General features: G+C 41.9%; 1 protein-coding gene across 7 annotated transcripts in view; it reads left to right on the forward strand.

Moving 5' to 3' along the window:
- Window positions 1-22,700, forward strand: part of DNAH6 (dynein axonemal heavy chain 6) — a 209,259-nt gene that overhangs the window by 15,171 nt on the left and 171,388 nt on the right. For all 7 annotated transcript variants that reach the window (XM_032780286.2, XM_032780290.2, XM_032780291.2 and 4 more), the window contains 9 exons: window positions 358-617; window positions 2,608-2,875; window positions 3,118-3,252; window positions 3,341-3,464; window positions 5,588-5,732; window positions 10,409-10,577; window positions 11,669-11,785; window positions 17,871-18,071; window positions 18,561-18,681. In XM_032780286.2, coding sequence (XP_032636177.1) covers window positions 358-617; window positions 2,608-2,875; window positions 3,118-3,252; window positions 3,341-3,464; window positions 5,588-5,732; window positions 10,409-10,577; window positions 11,669-11,785; window positions 17,871-18,071; window positions 18,561-18,681 — 1,540 coding nt within the window. The remainder of the gene's footprint in view (window positions 1-357; window positions 618-2,607; window positions 2,876-3,117; window positions 3,253-3,340; window positions 3,465-5,587; window positions 5,733-10,408; window positions 10,578-11,668; window positions 11,786-17,870; window positions 18,072-18,560; window positions 18,682-22,700) is intronic.

Consider the following 22,700-nt stretch of genomic DNA (forward strand, 5'->3'; position numbering starts at 1 on the left):
GGTATATAGATCAGTACTAGTAAGGCAGAGACAGCAAACTCTGACACAGGCTTTAACCATGAGAAAAAATACTTGTATTCCTTTTGTTCATGGCTTTGCCTTACAAGCATCTTTATTGAGAGCTATATCTGACAATAGTCTGTATATTCCTTTTCTTAATGGATTGCTTCCTTCTTTTCTTGCCCCCCCAAATTCATTTCCCTGGGCTCTGATTTTATATTTAAATATTAATTTTGCAATTGCTAGTAGCCTTGAATTAAGAAAGGTATAAAGGACATTCTCATGACATAAGGATATCTTGCCATGTCTGATGTATTTTTTCTGTAAACTGATATCTAATTTTGCTTTTATTTTAAGGTACAGCAGCAAAGCCCCAGTAAGATACTAACTCCTACTCCTCCCAAACAGCTACGTACTGCTCTAAAGCCAAGTGCCTGTAAACCTTCCACCTCTCCACCTTCTTACGTTTTTAATGAAACAGAAGATGTTATTAAAGCTAACATTACAGATCCTCTGAAAATCATTAAAATAATATGTGAAAACAAAAATCTTGGATTCCTGTACATGACTCCAGCAGTTCCTAAGTCATCCATTAAATACGATACTTTTAATTTGAAGTGAGTTATTTTTTTCAAGTTGTTTATTCAGTTTATGCATCAAAACCTATTGTTGAAGTTTATAACAAGCAGTGTTGATGTAGTATACATCTACTTTTTAATGGTTGCTAATTGTCTTGGGCTTTATTTTCCTCTTTCTATTTTACCATTTAATTCTTTAAAAATAGTTAATATTGGAACTGTTACTTTTTAAGAAAGTTGCTTCATATTAATATAACTATAATTGGATATAAAGAGGAAGTCGGACTATATTCTTTAGAGGTTATCAATATAGCATGAAGAGTGCTAGATAAAGAGATGAGCACCTGTTTCAGGAGTGTTATCAAGCACAAGGCCAAGAAGTGCACATCTTAATGACAATCTGGCTGTAGAGTATGAGTGATGTGTTGGTCCAGATCCTCAGCTGTTGTAAATTGGTATATACCTGTTGAGGATCTATCCTTTATCTGGTACCAGTAATATGGTAGATACAAGGAAACCATTAAGGATGAGAACAGCCATCTTGCCACAAATAGTATCTCCTGTTAATCACAGAGAGAGTACTTCCTCCAGTAAAGCTAATAAAGACACCATGAGTTGGAAGAAATTTCAGGAGGTGCCAGATCATCTGACTAAAGGCAGAAAGTTTGAGACAAACAAGCAAAAACAGAGTAAGAAGGAGATAAATAAAACAATAGAGGAGAAAGTGGGGTCAAACCACTGTGCTAATGGTAATATTTAATTTCCGGATTCTTTGGTTCCTTGTGCTAATGTTACTATGGAGTAGGGTGACCAGATGTCCCGATTTTATAGGGACAATCCCTATATTTGAGGCTTTTTCTTATATAGAAGCCTATTACCCTACACCCCCGTCCCGATTTTTTACACTTGCTGTCTGGTCACCCTACTATGGAGGCAGGCCACTGTACCTCAGGTGTGATGGAAGAGCTTTATATTACTCTGCAGAATTCCTTTTGGCTGATTTTAAAGAATACTATTCAAAAACTTGGAAAAAGAGTCATCTGCAGTTCTTCTCAGTAGGATAGTGATGCTGAATCTGAACTGAAACATTGATGGATTGCCCTTTAATACTCTGGTCTGAAACTAAAAGATGCTGCAACATCTCTAACCTTTCACCAGAAGTTGGAAATTAAAAAAAACAAAGTATTCACTAACCTGTGTGCTGCCTAGAGAATTGATGCTAAATTAAGCAAACGTTCTAATTCCAGTTTCAGATCACTGAATCCACAGAATTCTGAGCATGTAAGAATGTACTGAACACAATGTCCATGTGACAAAATCATCTTGGGGCCATATCAAAACATGTCCAGACCAATTGGCAACATTTGTGTAACTCTTTAGATGCCATACTCACTGCTGACCTAGGTCTTGGACCATCCATCCCATAAATAAACGCATCATGGGTGTGCATTGAAAATATGATGTTACTGTGGCATTCACAATGTTGTTGAGGCCTTTCTGTGAGGAAATGAACGTCTCTTGAGTAATGAGTGAATGGTGTTGCACTGTTAGTGGCTAAATGATCACTGGGCTTGGGAAAAGACTAGAGTTAAAGCCGGACACTACAGAGCTTGCTATCCAGCCAAGCCTCTAGGGCATAATGCATCTCCCACTACACAGGTGGGATTGTGGAGGATGAAATCGACCTCCCTTGTCAGTCTGAAGGCAGGGTACAAGGCTGCAAACTAGACGATTTATGGCTACTTTTCCAGGACTCGGTCCTGCAAGGTTTTGAGCATAATTTTCCAATCCAGAAAAGCACTTTCGTATATACTTATTTTAAGCATGTGCATAGCCCCATTAAAGTAAAAGGGACTATTTAGTTGATCAAATTTAAGGTCCCATGCTGATTAGTGAGGTCATAAGTGCTGCAGCTTGTGGCACAACGCAGTCACAAAGCCATCTTAAAAGAGTTTTTTTTAATAGATTTTACTGGAGATCAGTGAATTCATTTGTATCCTATTAAAATCAACTTTGCATTTATTTTTAGAATTGTAAGCTATGACTGCATCAACAAAAATGACTACTACACCATTAGCCAGAAAGCAGTTATCCACACATGTGATGGAGAAGTTGAATTCATGCAGCTAGATCGCTGGGAGCAGGAATATCTGTATCACAGAACATTTACTAAGATTCCCATATTTGCTATCTTTTGCAAACTGAAGTCATTTACAGAGTGGAGGAAAAATGTCCGTGCCAAGAAAATCAGTGCGTGCCGTAAAGCTTTGCAGGAGAACTTGTTCATCGTTAATGCTGTATGTATTTGCTAATGATGATATTTCTGAGGGAAGGAGAAAGCTAATGTCATTGCTAAAACAGGAATGCGTCCTCTCGAATGGAGTTCTGGCCTAACGTATTTTCAACTAGTCAGAATCCTGTACTGTGTTACCAAACATAAAATCAGATACTAATGTGATTTTCAAAAATTTGTAAATCTAAGACTTTGTTTTGGATTTTAATTTGATAATCTTGATAAACTATTCTTATTATTTGGCAGTCCTTGAGGCCTGCAGTGCTTAACGTTCAAGAAATGTGTTACCGAATCAGTGATATGGGACTTTGTCGTATTGAGAAAGGTTACACGTACACCCTGGAGGAATTTAGAAGCACTCAGTTCAAACAACTGGATGAGGTGAACTGTTTTCATTGGTTCCAAGTTCCTTACATGTTCTTTTAGAGATTAGGTGTACATAGTTCTTTATGCGTACTATCATTTTCAGGTGACAAGCTGTCTAGCAGAGTTCAGGGAGCTAGCGAAAGAAGTTGTTAGAAGTGCTTGTCGAACTGCCCTGCTTGAATTTGGATTTACTCCTGATGATTATTTTTATGGATCAGTCAGTGCAGGTATGAAGAGAAACTAAACATTTAGGAAATGACTGCAGAACATGTGGATCTTTATTGTGCATTTTGTCCTATATGCCAGGCCACTGAACCTTTTTTTGAATGAGTCTAGTATTTTCCCCTTAATCTGATAGGCACGGTGTTACAATTTTGAATATGTATTCTATTGTGGAAAAGGTGCATCTTTTAGGATTCTCTTCTTCCATGTCTATTTATAGTCCATTTGATAATAAATAATGTCTAACAATTCCCATGAGAGGCCACCTCAAAAATTATAATGTTAGCATCCAGCTTTGATTGTTTGGGTTAAGCCTCGATAAACAATTGAACTTGCGTTCTGCTCAAAATGAGGAGAACCACGGGCTCATTCTGATCTCCAGTGCCGGGAAGTTCTACAGCTAAACCTTAACCCCGTGAGTCTGAGTTGGCTGATTTTGGCCAGCCACAGCCGTGCCACAGGTCTTTTGTTCCAGTGTAGATATATCCTGGGTGCGCTGTACTACTAAAATATGTGTTAATTGTAGCATATGAGTAGTCCCATTGAAGTCAGTGGGGCTATGGACATGCTTAAATACATTACCGGATTGGGGCCTAAATAAAGATAAGAACCTTAACAATCATATTTTCAAATGTGGCCTTCATTAGATCCAAGAAGAGTGTATGTAAACTGATAAAGATGAACTCAGGATTGTCATTAATAGCCTCATATAAGTTTTAAACCCAAATGTGTGGGTAATTTTTAAAAAAGCAAAAACTATTTTAAAAGGACTACTTGTTTAAATGCAATGCATATTGCCAAAACCTCAGCTGATGCAAATCAGTGTAGCTCCATTGGCTTCCACAGCATTATACTGGTTTACACTAGTTAAGGATCTTTCCTGTACTATAAAATATTTTTTGTAAAAAAAATTTTGTTTACTTGTCTATAATGTATATATTTTAAATTATTTAATTAGAAAAGAATAAGAGGTCTGAAGTACGTGTTGAAATGCTCTCCATTTGTGCCTGCTGACATTGCTACTTCAGGATGTTTAAGGGATGTTCTTTGGCTTATCACAGTAAGGTTTTAAATTTAGTGGTGGGGTATGGCAGTTTATTGGATCTCCTTGCTATCTTCTGCTCCTCATTACTTCTGGAGCTGCTTGGGCCCATTTGTCATAGAGCTACCCAGAAATCTGCAGTGTACATTTAAATATTTATCAGAGGGGTAGCCGTGTTAGTCTGGATCTGTAAAAACAGCAAAGAATCCTGTGGCACCTTATAGACTGACAGACGTTTTGGAGCATGAGCTTTCGTGGGTGAATACCTACTTTGTCGGATAGAATATTTATGTTCACGATGCCTTGTTTCAGTTACCTAAACTGATGGAATTGGGGGAGAAATACAGGTTTCCAGAAGCCAGTGTAGATATCTTTGGCCTCTAGAGGGTCATTTGAGATCCATGTGGATATTTGAGGATCTACCCCAGGGGTTCTCAACCTTTTTCTTTCTGAGCCTCCTCCCCACCCCACCACATGCTATAAAAACTCCACAGCCTACCTGTGCCACAACTGGTTTTCTGCATATAAAAGCCAGGGCCCTTGTTAAGGGGTAGCAAGCAGGGCAATTGTCCGGGGCCCCACACCACAGGGGGCACCACAAAGCAAAATTGTTCCGGCTTCTGCTTCAGTCCAAGGTGGAAGGGCTCAGGCCTCTGGGCTTCAACTCCATGTGGCATGGCTTCAGCTTTCTGTCCTGGGCCCCAGTGAGTCTAAAGCTGGTCCTGCTTGGCAGCCCCCCTGAAACCTGCTTGCAGTCCCCCCGAGGGCCCCAGACCCATGGTTGAGAACCACTGATCTACAGGGTTTGGGAACTGAGCTCTCTGCTTTCTCTGCAGGGGTTGGTATGAAGAGGGGATTTCCTATGAACCCTTCCATCAGGGAATTTCTGTGCAGTTTCCCTGGTGGAGTTTCTTGGATACTGTGCTGTATTTTTCCTTTCCCTCCCAAAAAAATGCCCTTTGCTTTTGACTCAACTCAGACTGAGTTGTTTTAGTGATAGTTTTATGTAACTATAGAATTTTCAATTACACATGCCCATTGTACTTGCAATATTTTCATTAATGTGTTTGCATATCTTCCATACAGAACAGGTCACTATGGTAACTGGATTAGCTGCTTCAAGTTTCCTTGTTATTCCTCGTTATGAAAGAGAACTTTATGGAGAAACAGCTGACAAAATGACCTACACAGAACAGGCCAACAAAAGGTCTCATTGTAGAAGGTTAACATGGTTAGTGTCTGGTGTTGGTAGCAAAAGTTGTTCTTACGCTTTCTTCTCACATAATTTCATAATAGTTAAATTTATACAATGCAGTGTTCCTTACAAAATATGCATTAGTATATGCTGGACTGATCATAAGCAAAAAATAACTGCATACCAGATTGCTAAACCCAGGGTTGTGGGTTCAATCCTTGAGGGAGCCATTTAGAGAACTGGGGTAAAAATCTGTCTGGGGATTGGTCCTGCTTTGAGCAGGGGTTGGACTAGATGATCTCCTGAGGTCCCTTCCAACCTTGATAATCTGTGAAGTCCATCAGTTCTTCTAATCTTTGGAAGGACCAAGTATCAAATGCTTCAATGCGTGTTGTTGGTGCTTAATAAATAACATCTCAAATATAATCATAAGAGCCAGATTTAAAAAAAAAAAGGGCAAAAACCTCACAAGGCCCTCAGCCAGTATTGTAAATAGGGTGGGGAGTGGAAATCTGTCCTGATCCCTACAGGCAATCAGCTTAGGTTTCGAAGAATAAAATCTTTTAATATTATTTTAGCCGGTGGCTACATAGTTATAAAGCTTGCTTTGCTTTAGTGCATTACATTGTATTATGTTTTTCTATGAAACATCCTGATAATGTATTTTACATTATATGTACAAATGTGCTACACAACTACATTAGCCAGCATTTCCATTTTATCTAGCTGGATGGGATAATTGTATATACTTACTGTTGTATGTCTGCACATAATGATGGTATATGTGCTGAAAGGTTTAATCAAGAAATATGTTTCAAAGTGGACTTGCAGGATTGGTCAGCTTGGTCTCCTGCAGCGAACCATGAGTGAGATTCTGTGCTGCAGAACTCACAGCCCTGGAATGTGGTTATGGCAGCCTCAAACCAACATTGTGCCTTCCTCATCCTGGGCTCTTCTAGGGACTATAATTTAGATATCTCTAAGGACTGGTCTAAGTTACAGCACCTCTCCACCAGGCCCTATGGGCTGCAGCACTGCCTGGAATCTCTGCAATGCTGCAACTCTGCCTTGACTTGCCAGTCCTGCCCTCAGACATGTCCCTTTGGTGGTACTTGCAGCGGGGTTCTAGGGAGATAACTTTATGGCCATCCTCCACCATGCCTAAGCCAGGGGAATGCTCTCCTGGCAAGATATGGGCTTTTAAGCCCCCTTTACACAGTATAAAAGAACCAGAGCAGAAGTGAAGGTCTTACCTCACAACTATCTTTCATGAGTTCTGAGGTCTTAAACAAGCAGATTCAAGAGATGATGAGGAAACTGGCTAGCCTCCAAATGTCTAAATCTGGTTGCCTAGCACTGGAGTCTCTCCAGTGACCCCCTGCTCTTCCCCCCACCCCGTCATATCCTTTCTCCTATAGGCCCTGTGACTGACTCTCCTTCCCTTCCTCTCTCCCTTCAAGAGAGCACACAGATCATTCCCCCCTTCCCACTCCATTTGGTGATGTCTTCTTTGGGGTGAGGCCTATTATCCCCTTCTGGGGACTTCTCTCTAGCTCAGAGTCATAATCTTTCTGGTCTGCTCGTGAGGCAGTGCTGCCATGTAAGGTTTGATACCATACCACAATTTAACCCTTAGTTTTTAAGTTCTTTGAGGTAGGGGACCATGGGTGAAATCCTTACTCTATTGAAGTCAATAGAATTTTTGCCGTTGACTTCAAAGGTCCAGTATTGCATCACTTGCCTTTTTATCTATCTATAAAGTATCTTGCAAACTCTTGGTGCTATACTGCCACTACAAATGAAAGTAATAAATGTAATCATTTTAATTTAACATATTTGTGTCAAAAGATTTTAGGTGGCAAGTTGATGAGTCATAATTGGCAGTAAATAGTGGAAAAACAATAAATTCTGTTATGCCTGTAAAGTCCTTTGTAGTAAAACAGTACTGACTTGGGGATATTTGCAGAACTGGAAAAATATCAAGACTTGTCTATCAGAACATACAGCTTCTCAGGTCCACATGGCATCAATGTGCTCTCTTCTGTCTTGCTTAAAATTGAGTGACTATGCAGAGACTGACCTTTGAAACTTTGAAAAAAGTGGTGGAAGGAACAGTTGGGGTGCTCTAAAGTTTCTGGGTACATGAGGCCTGTATTTTCACAGGGATTTGGTGCAGACTTATTGTCTCTAAGCCATGAAAATTATTTAGGGTGTCTGAAATATGTGAGCAACTTTGGTGCTTTGTGTGTAGAGCACTAGCAAAATTTGGTTCTTGTATAGTGCTTTAAGACAAATTCATAAAAATTCACACTAATGCATTAGAAAGTATGACTGGTATTGACATTTTCTGTGCTGAATGGTCATGTTCAGAGTTAAAAGCTGTTCCCCCAGTACAATGTGGCAGATCTTAATGGTCGTCTTCCCCTTGCCAGTGAAGATTAATTTACCAAGAAAGTTGATTTCAGTGATGATATCAGCATGTTTTCTTGGGGGAGGTGTGGAAAACACACCAAGGAAGAGGTCCATATAGAGTCAGTTTAAGTCAGTGGAAAGATGTGTAGAGTGTTTCCAGCTGCTCAGAAAAAGCAACATGAGGTAGGGTGTGAGGAAGGACTTGAGTGTGGCTATGTTTTAAAAATAGTAAGTTATGGAGGCTAAAATAGGGATATATAATATAAGCTTGTTTTAGCCTTAACTGTGCAGAGACAATTGCCTGGCTATAGTAAGGACTTATCTACGCATTAATGTAAATGAGCTGGGGTGTAAATTCTAGTGTGCACCAGCATGTTGCTTACTAACTGGCTTGTGCGGACCGTGCTGATGCACACTAAAAGATCCCTAGTGGGCACTGATATAGCACTGTTTGAAATGGGACTATGTTATAATGCTACAGTGGGGTGGGATAGCTCAGTGGTTTGAGCATTGGCTTGCTAAACCAAGGGTTGTTAGTTCAATCCTTGAGGGGGCAGTTTGGGGATTGGTCCTGCTTTGAGCAGGGGGTTGGACTAGATGATCTTCTAAGGTCCCTAATAATCTATGATTCTATCAAGCTGCTACATTTCAGAGGCATATTAAATAAAAGGAGCTATGTCACCCTCGGGGGACTACAGGATCATCATGAACAGAAAGAATATGCACTTCCATAGAAGAGATTTGTAAAACAGACAAGTGATTGAATACTTTTCAGTGGCATCATATGATTAATCCTTCTAGGCTTCTTCTGACACCCTTTAGGTACTAGGTTCTGCAGACTGGTCCAGTGTTTTTATTTTTTTTAAAGATTATTTTTAATTAACATTTTTGTCCCACCATCAGTTTTGCTCATTTTGGCCTCTTTTGATTCATTAAGATTGATGATTATGTGTTGTAAGAGAGAGAAATATTCATGCTATATTCTCATTTCTTTTCTACTACATAATATGTCCAGCAATACATCTATGCATTAACATTTCTGCTTAGGAGAGAATTATCACTGTATCAGACAACAATAATATGATTGACAATCTCATTTTATTGGTGAAAGTTGAGAACAGCATTTTATGTTTTCATGCATTCATGTTGATACATGTTTTATATAAGTGAGGCCAGTTTTTGTGCTGGCTTTGCAACCTCACTAACTGAATTGGGTTCAGGGTTTCAGCTATTTTTTTTTTTTTTTAAAAAAGGAGCAAACCAAACTTTGCTCTTTTAAAATATAAATAAAATAAATAAACAAAATTTTTGTTTGGCACAGTGATCCATCCTGTGCAATTAGGAAGTTTAAAAAAGAAGTAATGAAATGAAATAATTAAGAACTAAAATAATCTAACAGACTGAACATCAGTGTACTTACAGTATGGTAATTAATCATTTGTACTGTAATTTCACTTTTACAGTCAAATTCTAGAGTTGCCTGACAAAACTATCAGTTTTTGTAAATGCCACTTTTAGCATTTATGTCAGTGCTGTTTGGTGACTCAGCTAATAAGAGGTGATCCTTAAGACAAAGTTAAGATGTCTTAAGAAGTTAATAAAAAGCCCCGTTATACTGCCTGACTGTGAGAGATTCCTATTTCTTGTTATGGTAGAACATCCCTAAGTTGAGGCTCTGTTGCTGAATTCACATAATAAAATTTGTTTCTTGAAGGAACATTCCATTTTTCTAGATGAATTCAAGTTATCACTTATGTAAATACTGCTGGACCAGATTTGCCAGTACTTTCCATGAACTTTCTGCTAGTGTGGCGATACAAAACCTAAACCCAAAGTAGCACAAAGCAGCTCCAATGCCCTGGTGAGTCTGGCTCACCCATCTTTGTCATAAGCTGTTCTGAGTTTGATATGAAATGTGAAGTAATTCAGAGTTTGTTCTATTATTTGTTCTGTAAGTCTATCACAAAACCATCTCTCAAAGTTCTTTTCTTCTGTATATTTATGCATGCTGTGCATATCAGAGTAAAGGTATTTTTCTGCTTCCTGTTGGAGAATTGTTGGTCCCACATCCTGAAATCCTTACTCATTTTTTACTCAGTCTTTACACAGGCAAAAATGTTCCAGTAAGGTTAATAGGAATTTTGCCTGAGTAAGGAATGAGTGAGGACTTTAGGAATCAGCTCTTTGAAAGTATAATATACAGTATACTTTTCCATAAAAATCAAACACTCTTATCACAGAAATTTGTGGTATTCACAGAAAATGACAAAGTATTGTGCTTCCTTCTTCTGTCCCTCAAGCTTTATCCGTCTTGCTGACTACCTAATAGTGAACACTATGCATGTCCTGGCAGTAAAATCAGTCACTACTCTTTTGAACTACCTTTCTGATAAGTTGAAAAGGACACCTGCTGCAGATGTCATACAGAAGTGGAATACAGAGGAAAAAATTGAAGTCTCTGAAAAAAAGGTAATTTTGTTTCAATGAAAACTAAGGCCAAGTTTTTAAAAAATGAGTGCATAAAATCCCTTTGGTTCATAATGAGGCATATAAACAAGTGCCGTGATTTCAAAAGTGCTGAGTACTCAGCAGGAGCAATGACTGCAATCTTAGCCTATGTGTAGTATATTTTTCTGTTTATAGGTTGGTTTCAAAATGAAGCTTAGAGGAAATTTTTGTTAGGAATGTTTAAATTCTTGCATTAGTCTCATCAATAGGTGAATCTATGCTGATTATCATTTTCTTAGAAGGAGCTTCAACTTTCATTGTCCTGGAAAAGTTACTGTTGGTAATGTAGTGCACTGTTAGGTGTAATCTATGGCTGCTATAGTATTTACAGTTCAGTAAAGAAACAAAATCCTCCTTTGTAATCCTCCTTTCCCTCCCCATCCCATTTGCAAGCAATATGTGCCAAATGGGCGTTTGCAAAGAAACTTGTATTTAAATTCCTAGGACTGAGAACAATCCTGTATATCTGAATTGAGATCTCAGACTTTATATGGGATTTCTCTTCTTCCAGACCTTTTCTTTAGTGCTCCTTTTACCCTTTAATATATTCACAAATTCTCAGCCTTTGGTATGGTACCAAGGAACAAAAGCATGCACTTACATGCATATATCGAGGCAGATTGCTGATCTGTAGCAAGGGGTACAAAAATTGCTGCTATCTGACAAGGAACTCTTCTAAGGGCTTGATTATTATGATCTTGCTTACCACAGTTTTACACTGATGTAATTCTGTTGACTTTGACAGAGTTAATCTTTATTTATACCCAATTTAATTGAGATCAGAAGAATCTCTCTTTGCAAGTTTGTTCACAAAGAGCTTAGGGCCTGGTTTGGCTCCCATTGAAGTAATGGAAATTTTGCCATTGATTTCAGTGAATCCAGGGTTGGCCTCTGACATTTATTTGTTTTATCAGACTTTTTCATTCTTCTTTTGTCTGCTTAAAAGAAAAGTGCAGGATCATAGAGAAAAAGTGATGTTTGTTTTACAACCAAGATTTTTAAAAATTTCCTGATCTTTTGAAATGTGTATTGTTTTGGTTTCATTGTTTCAGGCTGTGTCAGGGACAGCAGGGCAGGACGAAGAAGAATCATTTCTGCCCATGTTTCTTACAGAGTTAATTTTGGAGATCCATGCATTGTTGTTTGCACCATCTTTGGATGACTTCCAGGTCTGTTGTAAGAAAGTATCAATTTATCTTTTAGTTGCATGTTTTAATCAGTTTCACTGAACAGAAATGTCAGGATTGTGGGCCAAATTCATTGGTGTGCCCTGCTTGTTTTTATGGAGTCCAGAGACACAAAGCAGCTGCAAATCTTGTTTTGCTGCCTGATCACTAGAGTGGTGCAAAATAGCCACGGCATTCTAGTGAATCCATCCCTGTATGTTTGGGATTCTTCGCTCCCTCACTATGAAAATGGAACTGATTATGTGTGTTGGATCTCAAAGATACCTGTATACATTAGGGATTCATCCCACACTCACAGGTGACATCTCACATTTGTACATACTCTCTATCTGATTGTGTCCCCCTGCTGCCCTTTGGAACACAGAGCGCTGCCTAATACAGTAGCTGCTGTGCAGGGCCGGTTCTAACTTTTTTGCTGCCCCAAGCAAAAAAAAAGAGCGCCACCCCGCCGTAACCCCCCCCCCCCGCGAGCGCTGTGCGCCAGCTCCCCCCCCCCCTAGCACCGCGCCACCCAAAGGCCCTGCCCCTCCCAAACATTGCGCCGCCTGAAGCCCCCAAGCGCTGCGCTGCCCCCCCCATGAGCGCCGCACCGCCTGAAGCCCCCGCCCCCTCCACAAGTGCCACACTGCCCGAAGTCCCCCCCCCAAGCGCCGTGCCGCCCAAGCCCCCTCTCCAAGCGCTGCCTGGCCGATCCCACCCACCCAAAAAAACCCTAAGCACCACCCCGCCCCAAGGTGCTGCCCCAAGCAAGGTTTGATTAGCTGGTGCCTGGAGCCGGTCCTGCTGTTGTGTATCTGGTTATCATGGTAATAGCACCTTGTTGTTGCTATGGCAACTGAATTAGATTATTAGGGGATAGCCCAGCCAGTTTTGGCTGGTTTTGGTTAGTTCATTGTGTGGAAATAAACGCTGCTTTTAAGGTTCACAGCGCTCTGTGTCTCAAGTTATTTGTTCCTAAAACTACTGCCTGCAAGTATACAACAAAGTGGCGATGAGGGTGCGATTCCTGTGCTGCCCCAGCAACAGAAGGAAGTAGAAGTCAAGGTACAAAACAAACAAACAAAAAAAAACAACCTTTTTGCTGTTGGAAGGGGTGAGAACTGGCTTGTTTGCGCTGACTGAAACCTGAAACTAAAACCATGGCTACACTTACAGGGCCACCGGAACCTTTTGAGGAGACTATAGCGCAATGGCATGAGTATACTGAGCATTTTGAGCTTTTTGTTATTGCAAATGACATTACAGAAGAGAAGAAGGTGCCAATATTCTTAAGTGTCGTAGGAGCTAAGACCTACTCCCTGCTATGCAGCTTACTATACCCTGTCAAGCCTGATACCAAATCTTACAGTGACATTGTGGAAATCCTGGGGTCCCATTTTCTCCAAAACCACTAGTAATTTCTGAAAGATATAGGTTCCACAAAAGAGACCAAAAAGAAGATGAAACAGTTGTACAATTTGTAGCAATTTTAAAAAGGCTTGCAGAACGCTGTGAATTTAAGGAGATGTTAAATGATGCCCTTCGTGACAGATCAGTGTGTGGCCTGCACAGTGAAAATATATGGAAGCTCCTATTGACAGAGTCTCAGCTTACCTTACCGAAGGCTGTTGATATTGCAGTCTCCAGGGAACTGGCTACGAAGGAGGCACAATCCATCTGTGCATTCTCTAGGGTGCATTAGGTATCACAAGAACCTACCCACAAAACTGTGGGGAGTCAGGAATGTTACCGCTGTGGTAAGCTGGGTCACCAGGCATTAGAATGCTGGTGTAAGGACCTGGTGTGTCAACACTGGGGCAGAAAGGGACACACTGAGTGTGCCTGTAAACAAAAAAAAAATAAAGAAAAAAGAAAGAGGCCTGTGGTTTGGCTGACCAAAAAGGGAAACCTGCATACCCTAGAGCAGACCCAGGATGATCAAGGTGACACCTCATCGCAAGCAGAAGTGCCACTTCACGTTTTGTCTTTGGCAGTGGGCTCACATGAATATTGGGTAACCCCGTTGTTGGATGGCAAACCTGTACGCATGGAACTGGATACCGGAGCAGCCATCTTGCTGGTCCCCAAGACTGTGTATAAAGAAAAGCTACAGCCTCTTCCACTTAAAGCAACAAAAACTGTTCTGAAACGTATACGGGAGAAGCTGTGCCCATGTTGGGCACTATTGATGTTAAGGTGGAGCTCAATGGACAGGCTGCTAAATTGCCACTGTTTGTGGTGAGAGGTAACTACCCAGCCTTAATGGGTAGGTCTTGGCTTTAGGAAGATTCATCTGAACTGGGCAGAAGTGCACAAAATGTCTAAAGAAGAAACTGGTCTGACTGCTATACTAAGGAAACATGCTGCTGTTTTTGGAGAGGATCTGGGAAGTATAAAGGGAATCACTGTGACATTGAACATTAAACCTGACAGTCAACCAAAATATCTGAAAGCCCGAACTGTGTCATATGTCATCAGGCCAAAAGTTGAAGCAAACCTGGAGTGCCTGCTCACCAATAGGGTCCTAATACCAGTTACTCATAGCCCATGGGCGATTCCTGTCCTTCCAATAGTGAAGAAAGATGGCTCCCTCCAGATTTGTGGTGATTTTAAAGTCACTGACAACCCAGTGTTGTGTGCAGAGCAAAACTTGCTTCCATGCATCGATGACCTCTTCACGGGCCTGGCTGGGGGACAAAAGTTCAGTAAGACTGATCTGAGGCAAACGTATTTACAGGTGCATATTGATGAAAAGTCCCAAGAGTTGTTGACTATTGTGACGCATAGAGGGCTTTATTGACACTGTTGCCTACCCTTCGGAATAACATCTGCTCCCGCCCTGTTCCAGAGGGCTATAGACCAGATCTTGGGTGGCTTGCCAGGAGTCCAGTGCTATCTGGATGACATCCTGGTCACTGGAAGGAATGAGGAGGATCACTTAAAGAATTTAGAGGCTACCCTGCAGAGATTGGAAGAGTATGTCCTACGAGTCCACAAAGACAAGTGTGAATTCTTCCAGCCCTCTGTTGAATATTTGGGACACATCATTGATTCTGCAGGTCTTCATGAGGCCCCTGCAAAAGTTAAAGCTATTGTGGAGGCTCCCCCGCCACGAAATGTTAGCCAGCTTTGCTCATTTCTAGGTCTATTGAACTATTATGGAAAGTTCATCTCACAGTTAGCCACACCGCTAAAACCACTTCACAAACTCCTTGGGCAGAACAAGGCCTGGAAGTGGACTGAAGAGTGTGATGTTGCATTTAACAAATCTAAGGATGCATTGCTAAATTCTGAAGTTCTGACTCACTTTGATCCATCCTTACCCCTACAGTTGGCCTGCGATGCCTGCCCTTATAGAGTGGGAGCAGTCATGTCACACATTATGTCCTCAGGAGAAGAGAGACCTATTGCTTTTGCTTCATGCACTCTGAGCAAAGCAGAAACTAACTATGCCCAAATCGAACGTGAGGAATTGGGAATCGTTTTTGGAATTTGGAAGATTCATCAGTACCTGTTCGGGTGGAAGTTCACTCTTCTCACAGACTATCGACCTCTGACTTCAATTTTTGGACCCCACACAGGCATTCTCCCATTAGTTGCTAGTTGTATGCAACGTTGGGTATTGTTGCTTTCAGCGCACAGGTATAAAATCAGATATCGGAAATCCACTCTGCACAGCAATGTGGATGATCTCTCTAGGTTGCCTTTGCCAGTCAAACATCAAGATACTGCCCAAAAGGAAATCTTTTACTTTGAACAGGCAGAGAATACACCCATCGCCGCTACTCAGATAAAGAAGGCAACTCATGTTGACCCAGTATTGTCCCAAGTTATGGACCTGGTGATGTATGGAAAATCTCAACAAAGCTCTCCGGTCTCACCTGACCTTGTTACCTACATGTCCAGGAGGACAGAGTTATTGATCTAATCTGGTTGTTTGTTGTGGGGAGATGTGTCATTATCCCACCACCACTGAGATTATAGATGTTAGAACAGCTACATTCCGGTCACTGTGGAATAGTGCGCATGAAGGAAATTGCACAAAGTTATTTTTGGTGGCCTGGATTGGACAGTGTTGTTGAAGAGAAAACAAGAGCTTTTATGTCATGTCAGGGTGTCAGGAAAGCACCCCACTGGGTGCCCCTACACCCATGGGACTGGCCTGAAAACCCGTGGCAACGTATTCATGTTGACTTCGCTGGCCCTCTTCAAGGAGGTGATGCCCATTCTAAAAGGCCAGAAGTCTCTATAATGCAGTCCACTACTGCAGAGAGTACTATCCAAAAACTACGGGGACTCTTTAGTCATTTCGGTCTGCCAGAACAACTTGTGACTGGCAACGGACTGCAGTTTGTCTCTCAGGAATTTCAAAATTTTATGAAGGCAAATGGGGTACACCACATTACTTCAGCACCATATCATCTATTCACCAATGGATTAGCTGAAAGATTTGTGCAGACAATGAAACAAACTTTGAAATCGGCAAGGAGACAATTATCCATTCAAAAACGTCTGGACACCTTTTTACTATCCTACAGAAATACACCTCATGCTACGACCAAGGCATCCCCAGCCTTTCTAATGATGGGACGACAGCTGCACATTTGCTTTGATCTGCTGAAACCTTGTGAACCCAGACAAATTGTGCAACGTCAGCAGCAAGAGCAAGTCATCAGGTGTGTACCCAGAGCAAAAGACCAAACCTTTAGCCCAGGACAGCCACTTTGGGCTCAGAATTATACTTCTGGAGCTAAATGGGTACTTGCCAGGGTCATCGCTCAAACAGGGCCTGTTTCCTACACAGTCCGGACTGCAGAGGATCTCACCTGGCGGCAACATGTAGATCAGCTGCTGCCAGGTTATACCAGTCCTCAGGACACATCTTCAGCCGAGTTGTCTGACTTCACCTCTTCTGGCAAGACACTGAATCAAGAATCACCTGTTCCTGACTGTTATCCTTCGTTACTGCCGGTGACTGAGATACACCCTTGCCCGGGACGAGCTGATACCACCCATTCGCCCTACAAACCCTGAACTCATTGTCAGGCCTGCACCCAAGACACTTTTGGGTGCAACAACACCAAAAGTTGGCTGTAATCCACCAGAGACAGAAGGCCTCCTCAATGGCTGGATCTTTAGCTAGGTCAAACCCATGGTTATGGGGCAAAATAATCCCCGGGGTTTAGATGGGAGTGGAGGCAGTCTACCCTCCTTCTCTAGTTTAGAGGATGTTCTTATTAAGGGGGGAGGAATATGTTGTGTATTTGGTTGTTGCTGTGGCAACTGAGTTAGATTATTAGGGGTAGCCCAGCCAGTTTTGGCTGGTTTTGATTAGTTCAGCGTGTGGAAATAAATGGTTGCCTTTAAGGTTCACAGCTCTCTGTGTCTCAAGTGATTTCTTCCTCAAACTACCGCCTCCAATGTTACCACAGTAGCCACTCAGAGTATGTCTACACTGCAGCTGGGAGTGAGCCTCGCAGCCCATGTAGACAGACTTGGGCTTGAGGAGCTCACAGTAGTGCACTAAAACAGAGCTGTGTGAACATTGCAGCACTGGCAGAGGCTTGGACTCCATGGGTAGGATGGGCTTGAACTTGAGTGGCTACAAATGCTTCAACCTGCGCATAGCTATTTTTAATGCACTAGCACAAGCCAGCTATTGCATTAAAGGGTCTACCTGGGCTAACTGAGTCTGCATAGCTTTCTTAAGCTCTTCTCCACATCCAATGTTGCAACAGTGATATTCTGCATCAGTTGGCATGGGAACAAGCTCTTCTCTACAAGCAGAGTGCCCTCTGGCTCCTACTCTATTTTTGTAGTGGGGAATGATGGTTTCCTCTGGATTCTCCCTGTTTGCTCTTCCTATGAGGCTCCATCTAGTATCTTATCTGGCAAGAGCAGTGCTTAGCATGTCGCCTCTCCACTGCCCCCCATTCCTGCTGGTCTGGAAGTGAGATATATTGGCAATCTGCCATAGACCTTTGCATACATATAAATGCACTATATTTTGGAAATGTTTCACACCTAATTTGTTTCACAGTTCAGAAGGATTCAAAGGGTGTTAATGATGTTTTCTGTTGTCTGACAGGAAGCTGTTGCAGATATTATTAATCAGTTTCAGGCAACTGTGTTGTCTGTTGCTAATCTTGTACCTGATCAATACTTTGATGCCTTTACTCGTCCTATTATTAATAACAAAATTGAAGAAAAGACTTGTGGTGAAGGACCAAGTTTATCAACCATGTTTAAAGATGACAAGCATTTGCAAGCTATCATCCAGCAAATAAAGGTATCAAACAGTTTCAATTTCAGATTTGATATTTTTTGTTAAACATGAATTAATCAATACCACTATGTGCCAAGTCTCTTCTGAAGGTACCTCCCCTAGGTATGGCTAAGGGTGATACAACAGTACCATTTGCATGCCTATCCAATCTTTGCTGAGACTGGGCTAATAGACGCCAGTTATGTTCATAGGCACCTGTCCACAAGGAAATGGACTGACACTACCCAAGATTTTCAATCAGGTCACCCAACTGACCTTAGATGGCAGTGAGTTTGATTCACCATTGATCTGAGTTAGATGCAGACTGGCGACCTAGAGGTAAAAGACCACTGTTCCGTTACCAATGCACTGAACCTTACAGTTTCTCCAGAGATTTTATTTTAAAGTATCAAAACTAAGAGTAAATATATCATGTAGAATTGTTTTAATTTCTTCTGTTAGTTTGCTCCAAGCAAATTCTTAAGTACCACGACTTTTTTGTGTAACATTTAGGAAACTGTGTATTCAGCATTTGAAGCAGCCAACTTATATGCAGACACTTTTGAACAGTTTCGGTTATTTTTCAAAGAAAATGAAAGTCTTGATCTGGAAGCTCTGAAGCAGCAGGAACACGGTGAGTTGTCTTTTTCTCTAATTTTTAACTAAGATTCTTGCAGATAGTAATATTTCATTGTTTGTTTGTTTTCTGTGTTATTGCAGCAAATATCTGCAGTACTTACTCTTGATTTGGTTATAAATGTGCTCTAAACCAATTTCCAGCAGTGTAGTGCATTAGCCATGGGTTCAAATATTTATTTACTTTCACACAAAATAATCTATGACTATGTGTACACACAAGGTAACAATGGAATGAACTCCATTTGTATCTGCAACACTGGAATAAGCTGTATTTAAGCCTTGATCCTGCAACTGGATCTGCACAGGTGGCCTCTGTGGAATCCTTTTGAAGTCAGGGCTGTTCCATGCAGGGGTCTGTGCACATCTGATTGTGGTATCTGAGTCTTAGTTTGCACCTTTTGACTTCTTATCTGTTCTCTGTTCTGCCAGGATTACTCTAAATATCGATAGGCACAAAGCTGTTTTTACTTCGCTCCCATTTTCTTCTCTGCTCTGCAGTGGAAGGGATTGTCAGGGATAGGCAGCATATGAGCCCCTCTGAGTTTTGAATTCTTTCTCAAGTGATTGTCTACATGCATTCCATTGATGGTGAGCATTCATCCCATGCATGTGAGACGAGATTCTTTTGGCCACCAGTGGGCCCCCCAGCAATCTTTGTGCTTCCTGCAGTAGGGTCCTTGGTGGGCTGCGTGGCCTACGGTTAGTGTCCACTCAGTCATGGGATAGTGATAGGCGAGCTTGGGCCCATCCACGCCACCTTACTCTGACCCAGGGTCCTAGGAGTGTCAGCAGCATTGACCCCTGGAGCGGGGAGTGGAGCTTCTGAGTTACTGTCCCTGGGTCACTTCCTACCACTGCTCCCTCTGCTTTTTGTCCCAAATGAAGAAAAATAAAAAGGAAACCAAGCCATCAGCCCCAGCGGGGCTCAGCATACAGTCCCGGTGCTTCAGGGGGCATTTCTAGCCTTCTGAGGCTGGTTGCTCCCTTTTCAACCATGCCTCCAGTTGGAGCATGGGCTGCAGGATTGGAGGGGTGGGGCTAGATGGGCCCAGTACTGTCCTTTAACACCTCCCATCCCAGTGTGTTGTGTGTATATACCCCATCACACACCACAAGGCATAAAGTGCTAAGTGGGCCAAACCATCCTTCAGTTCCGTGTTATCACCTTTGGCAATGAGACGAATACCTGCAGTGTCCTCTTGCTTGTCTGCTCCTCACTAGCATTTGTTAGTTGCTAATCTTATTACTTAGTTAGTTGTTACTTCATACAGTTAGTTCTTTTCCTGTTAGCTATAAAACTTTGTATATAGAAAAAATAAATATTTCTTAGTTAGTTTAAAGGGCAGGTCTACATGGGGGGGAAAAGCCAGCAGTAGCTAGTGCACACTGGCTACTTTGCATTAATTGCCTGCATGAATGCTCGTACTGCACATGAAAAGTGCCTTTGTGCACAGTAGCTTAATGCACTTTGGGCATGTGTTAAACTAAACTGCCCAAGGGCACTTTTAATGCACAGTAGGAATGTTTGTATGGGGTGTTAGTGCAAAGTAGCTGATACACTTTAAATTTGCACCCGAGCTTACTGCGCGCTAATTTCCCCATGTAGACAAGCCGTTAGTCTTTAAACTAGACAACCCCCAGTCCTGTACAGGGGCTCTAGCAAAATGGCAGAAGTGAAATCCATGGGTTCAAAACCTTCCCCTTGTGCCACTTAATGATGGAAACACTTGGTGCCTATTTTGCCTACAGGCGAGACATATCCTTGAGTATGTTCCACATGTCACTCCAAGTATACTCAGAAAACTTGTTTCTCTCACAGTGCTCAAGGCAAGCTTCCTTGGATACTGAGAACAAGGATGTAGCTAGACCAGAGTCCTCTGATTAGCTTCTTGGACCCTCTTTGGGAGTAACTATTGAGCTGAAATTCCACCCTGAACTCTTGGCCTACATCAACTAAGGAGACCCCAATCACCTGCTTCCATTCTGGTGCTAACATCCTCTGACAAATGCAGAAAGGAGCACTGTTCCAAAGACAGGCCAGGGTACAGGGCACCTTCTCTGGTGCACCAGACTTCTGACTCGTCTCAGGCTCAACCATTCATGGGCAAAAACTTGAAAAGGGCCCCTCTGGCACTAAGTACTGGCTACTAAGAGAGTTACAGCAGTATACACTAAGCCTGCAGATCGCGTTTCTCTCAGTACCTGTTCTTCAGCACCAACATCAATACCACACATCTCAGTACCGAGAGCTTCGGTACCCACCACCACTTCCATACTGGTCGCCTTGGAACCACGTTCCATATTACCCAGTGCATCAGTACCTGCTGTCTTGGTTCCTAGAGCTTATACAGTAATGAGAGATTTAACTGTGAGCCTTGTACCAGAGGTTGAGGGTGATGATATCTAAGCAACCATCTTCTGAGCTATTGGTAGAGCCAGTAAAGGAAGTGTCTCCAGTACCAATTTCATCCCTTCAGAGGGTACTTATGATTGTACAGCCCTCCTCCTCATCCCTGTCTGGACATAATAGAGAGTCAATTCCTACTCACCCTCCTTACCCCACTTTGTAGCAAAACTCAAGTCAGGAGCGGGCTCTAAGAAGGGTTCTATAAGGGACAATAGGAATTGACCTGAGCTCACAGTGTACATCCTTGCTTGTACCTTCCTATACATTCCCCATTCCAGTATTCGTATCCCAATCTTAACCCTGCTGAATGCCCTGTAGTGTGCAGTGTATTACGCAAGTGTGCATCATCTGCCCCTTCTACACTTCCTCTTCCTAAAGAGACAATATAGACCAGGGGTCGGCAGCCTTTCAGAAGTGGTGTGCCGAGTCTTCATTTATTCGTTCTAATTTAAGGTTTCGCATGCCGGTAATACATTTTAACATTTTTAGAAGATCTCTTTCTATAAGTCTATAATATATAACTAAACTATTGTGTATATAAAGTAAATAAGGTTTTTAAAATGTTTAAGAAGCTTCATTTAAAATTAAATTAAAATGCAGAGCCCCCTGGACCGGTGGCCAGGACCTGGGCAGTGTGAGTGCCACTGAAAATCAGCTTGCATGCCGCCTTTGGCACACGTGCCATAGATAGTCTATATCAGGGGTAGGCAATCTCAGGTAGGTCAACTAGTGCAACCTCAGATCATGGAAAGGTAGGAGGAGGAAAGCAAAGAAGAGTAATGACTGTAAGGAGAAGAACAACTGGTCCCCACAGCAATCTGCTCATTCTTATCTGATGAGACAGTAAATCCATCTATGCTTGCCTCAGTGGATAATCGTAAGGTGTCTCAGGACCTCATCAAATACATTACAGAGACACTGGATATACCACTAGAAGTGGTGCAGGAGAAACCTCACAAGCTCCTGGAAATCTTGCAGCCTTCTATGCCCAACAGGCTATGCATGCCAATAAATGAAGGAGCATTAAAGCCTGCGAAGAATCTACAGCATACACTAGCATCAGTACTGACCACATCCAAGTGAGAAGACAGAAGGTACCATAGGATTTTTAAATACCTTTATTCCCAACAGCACTGGGATCAGTTGTAGCAGTTGCACTACAGAAAACGTCAAAAAAGCAGGGACCTCCCAAATTCACACTTAGAAAGAAGGACCTGAAGAAACTCAGCCTCTTCAATTGCAAATTTGTCTGTCATCCTCCCTGGCTTATTACCAAATATTACCTCATTTCCGAGTATGATTACATGAACTGGGGTTAAGCTGTCTCAGTTTGTGGACAAGCTACCACAGGACTACTGAGGGGAACAAAACCCATCCTGATTGAGGGACAGCTGATGGCTCACACTTTCCTGCAAGCTGCAGTGGATGTATCTTGGTGCTACAGCACATATTATGGCCACATAAGTGGCAATAAGAAGATCTTTCTAGCTCCTGTCCCTGTCCAGGGATGTCAAAACTATAATCAAAGACACTTCTTTTTGAGTGCAATGAACTTTTTAATTCTAAAATGGACAAAGTCCTCCATTCATAAAAGGAGTCCAGGGTGA

The sequence above is a fragment of the Chelonoidis abingdonii genome, chromosome 6, assembly GCF_003597395.2.
Source record: "Chelonoidis abingdonii isolate Lonesome George chromosome 6, CheloAbing_2.0, whole genome shotgun sequence".
Lineage (NCBI taxonomy): Eukaryota > Metazoa > Chordata > Testudines > Testudinidae > Chelonoidis > Chelonoidis abingdonii.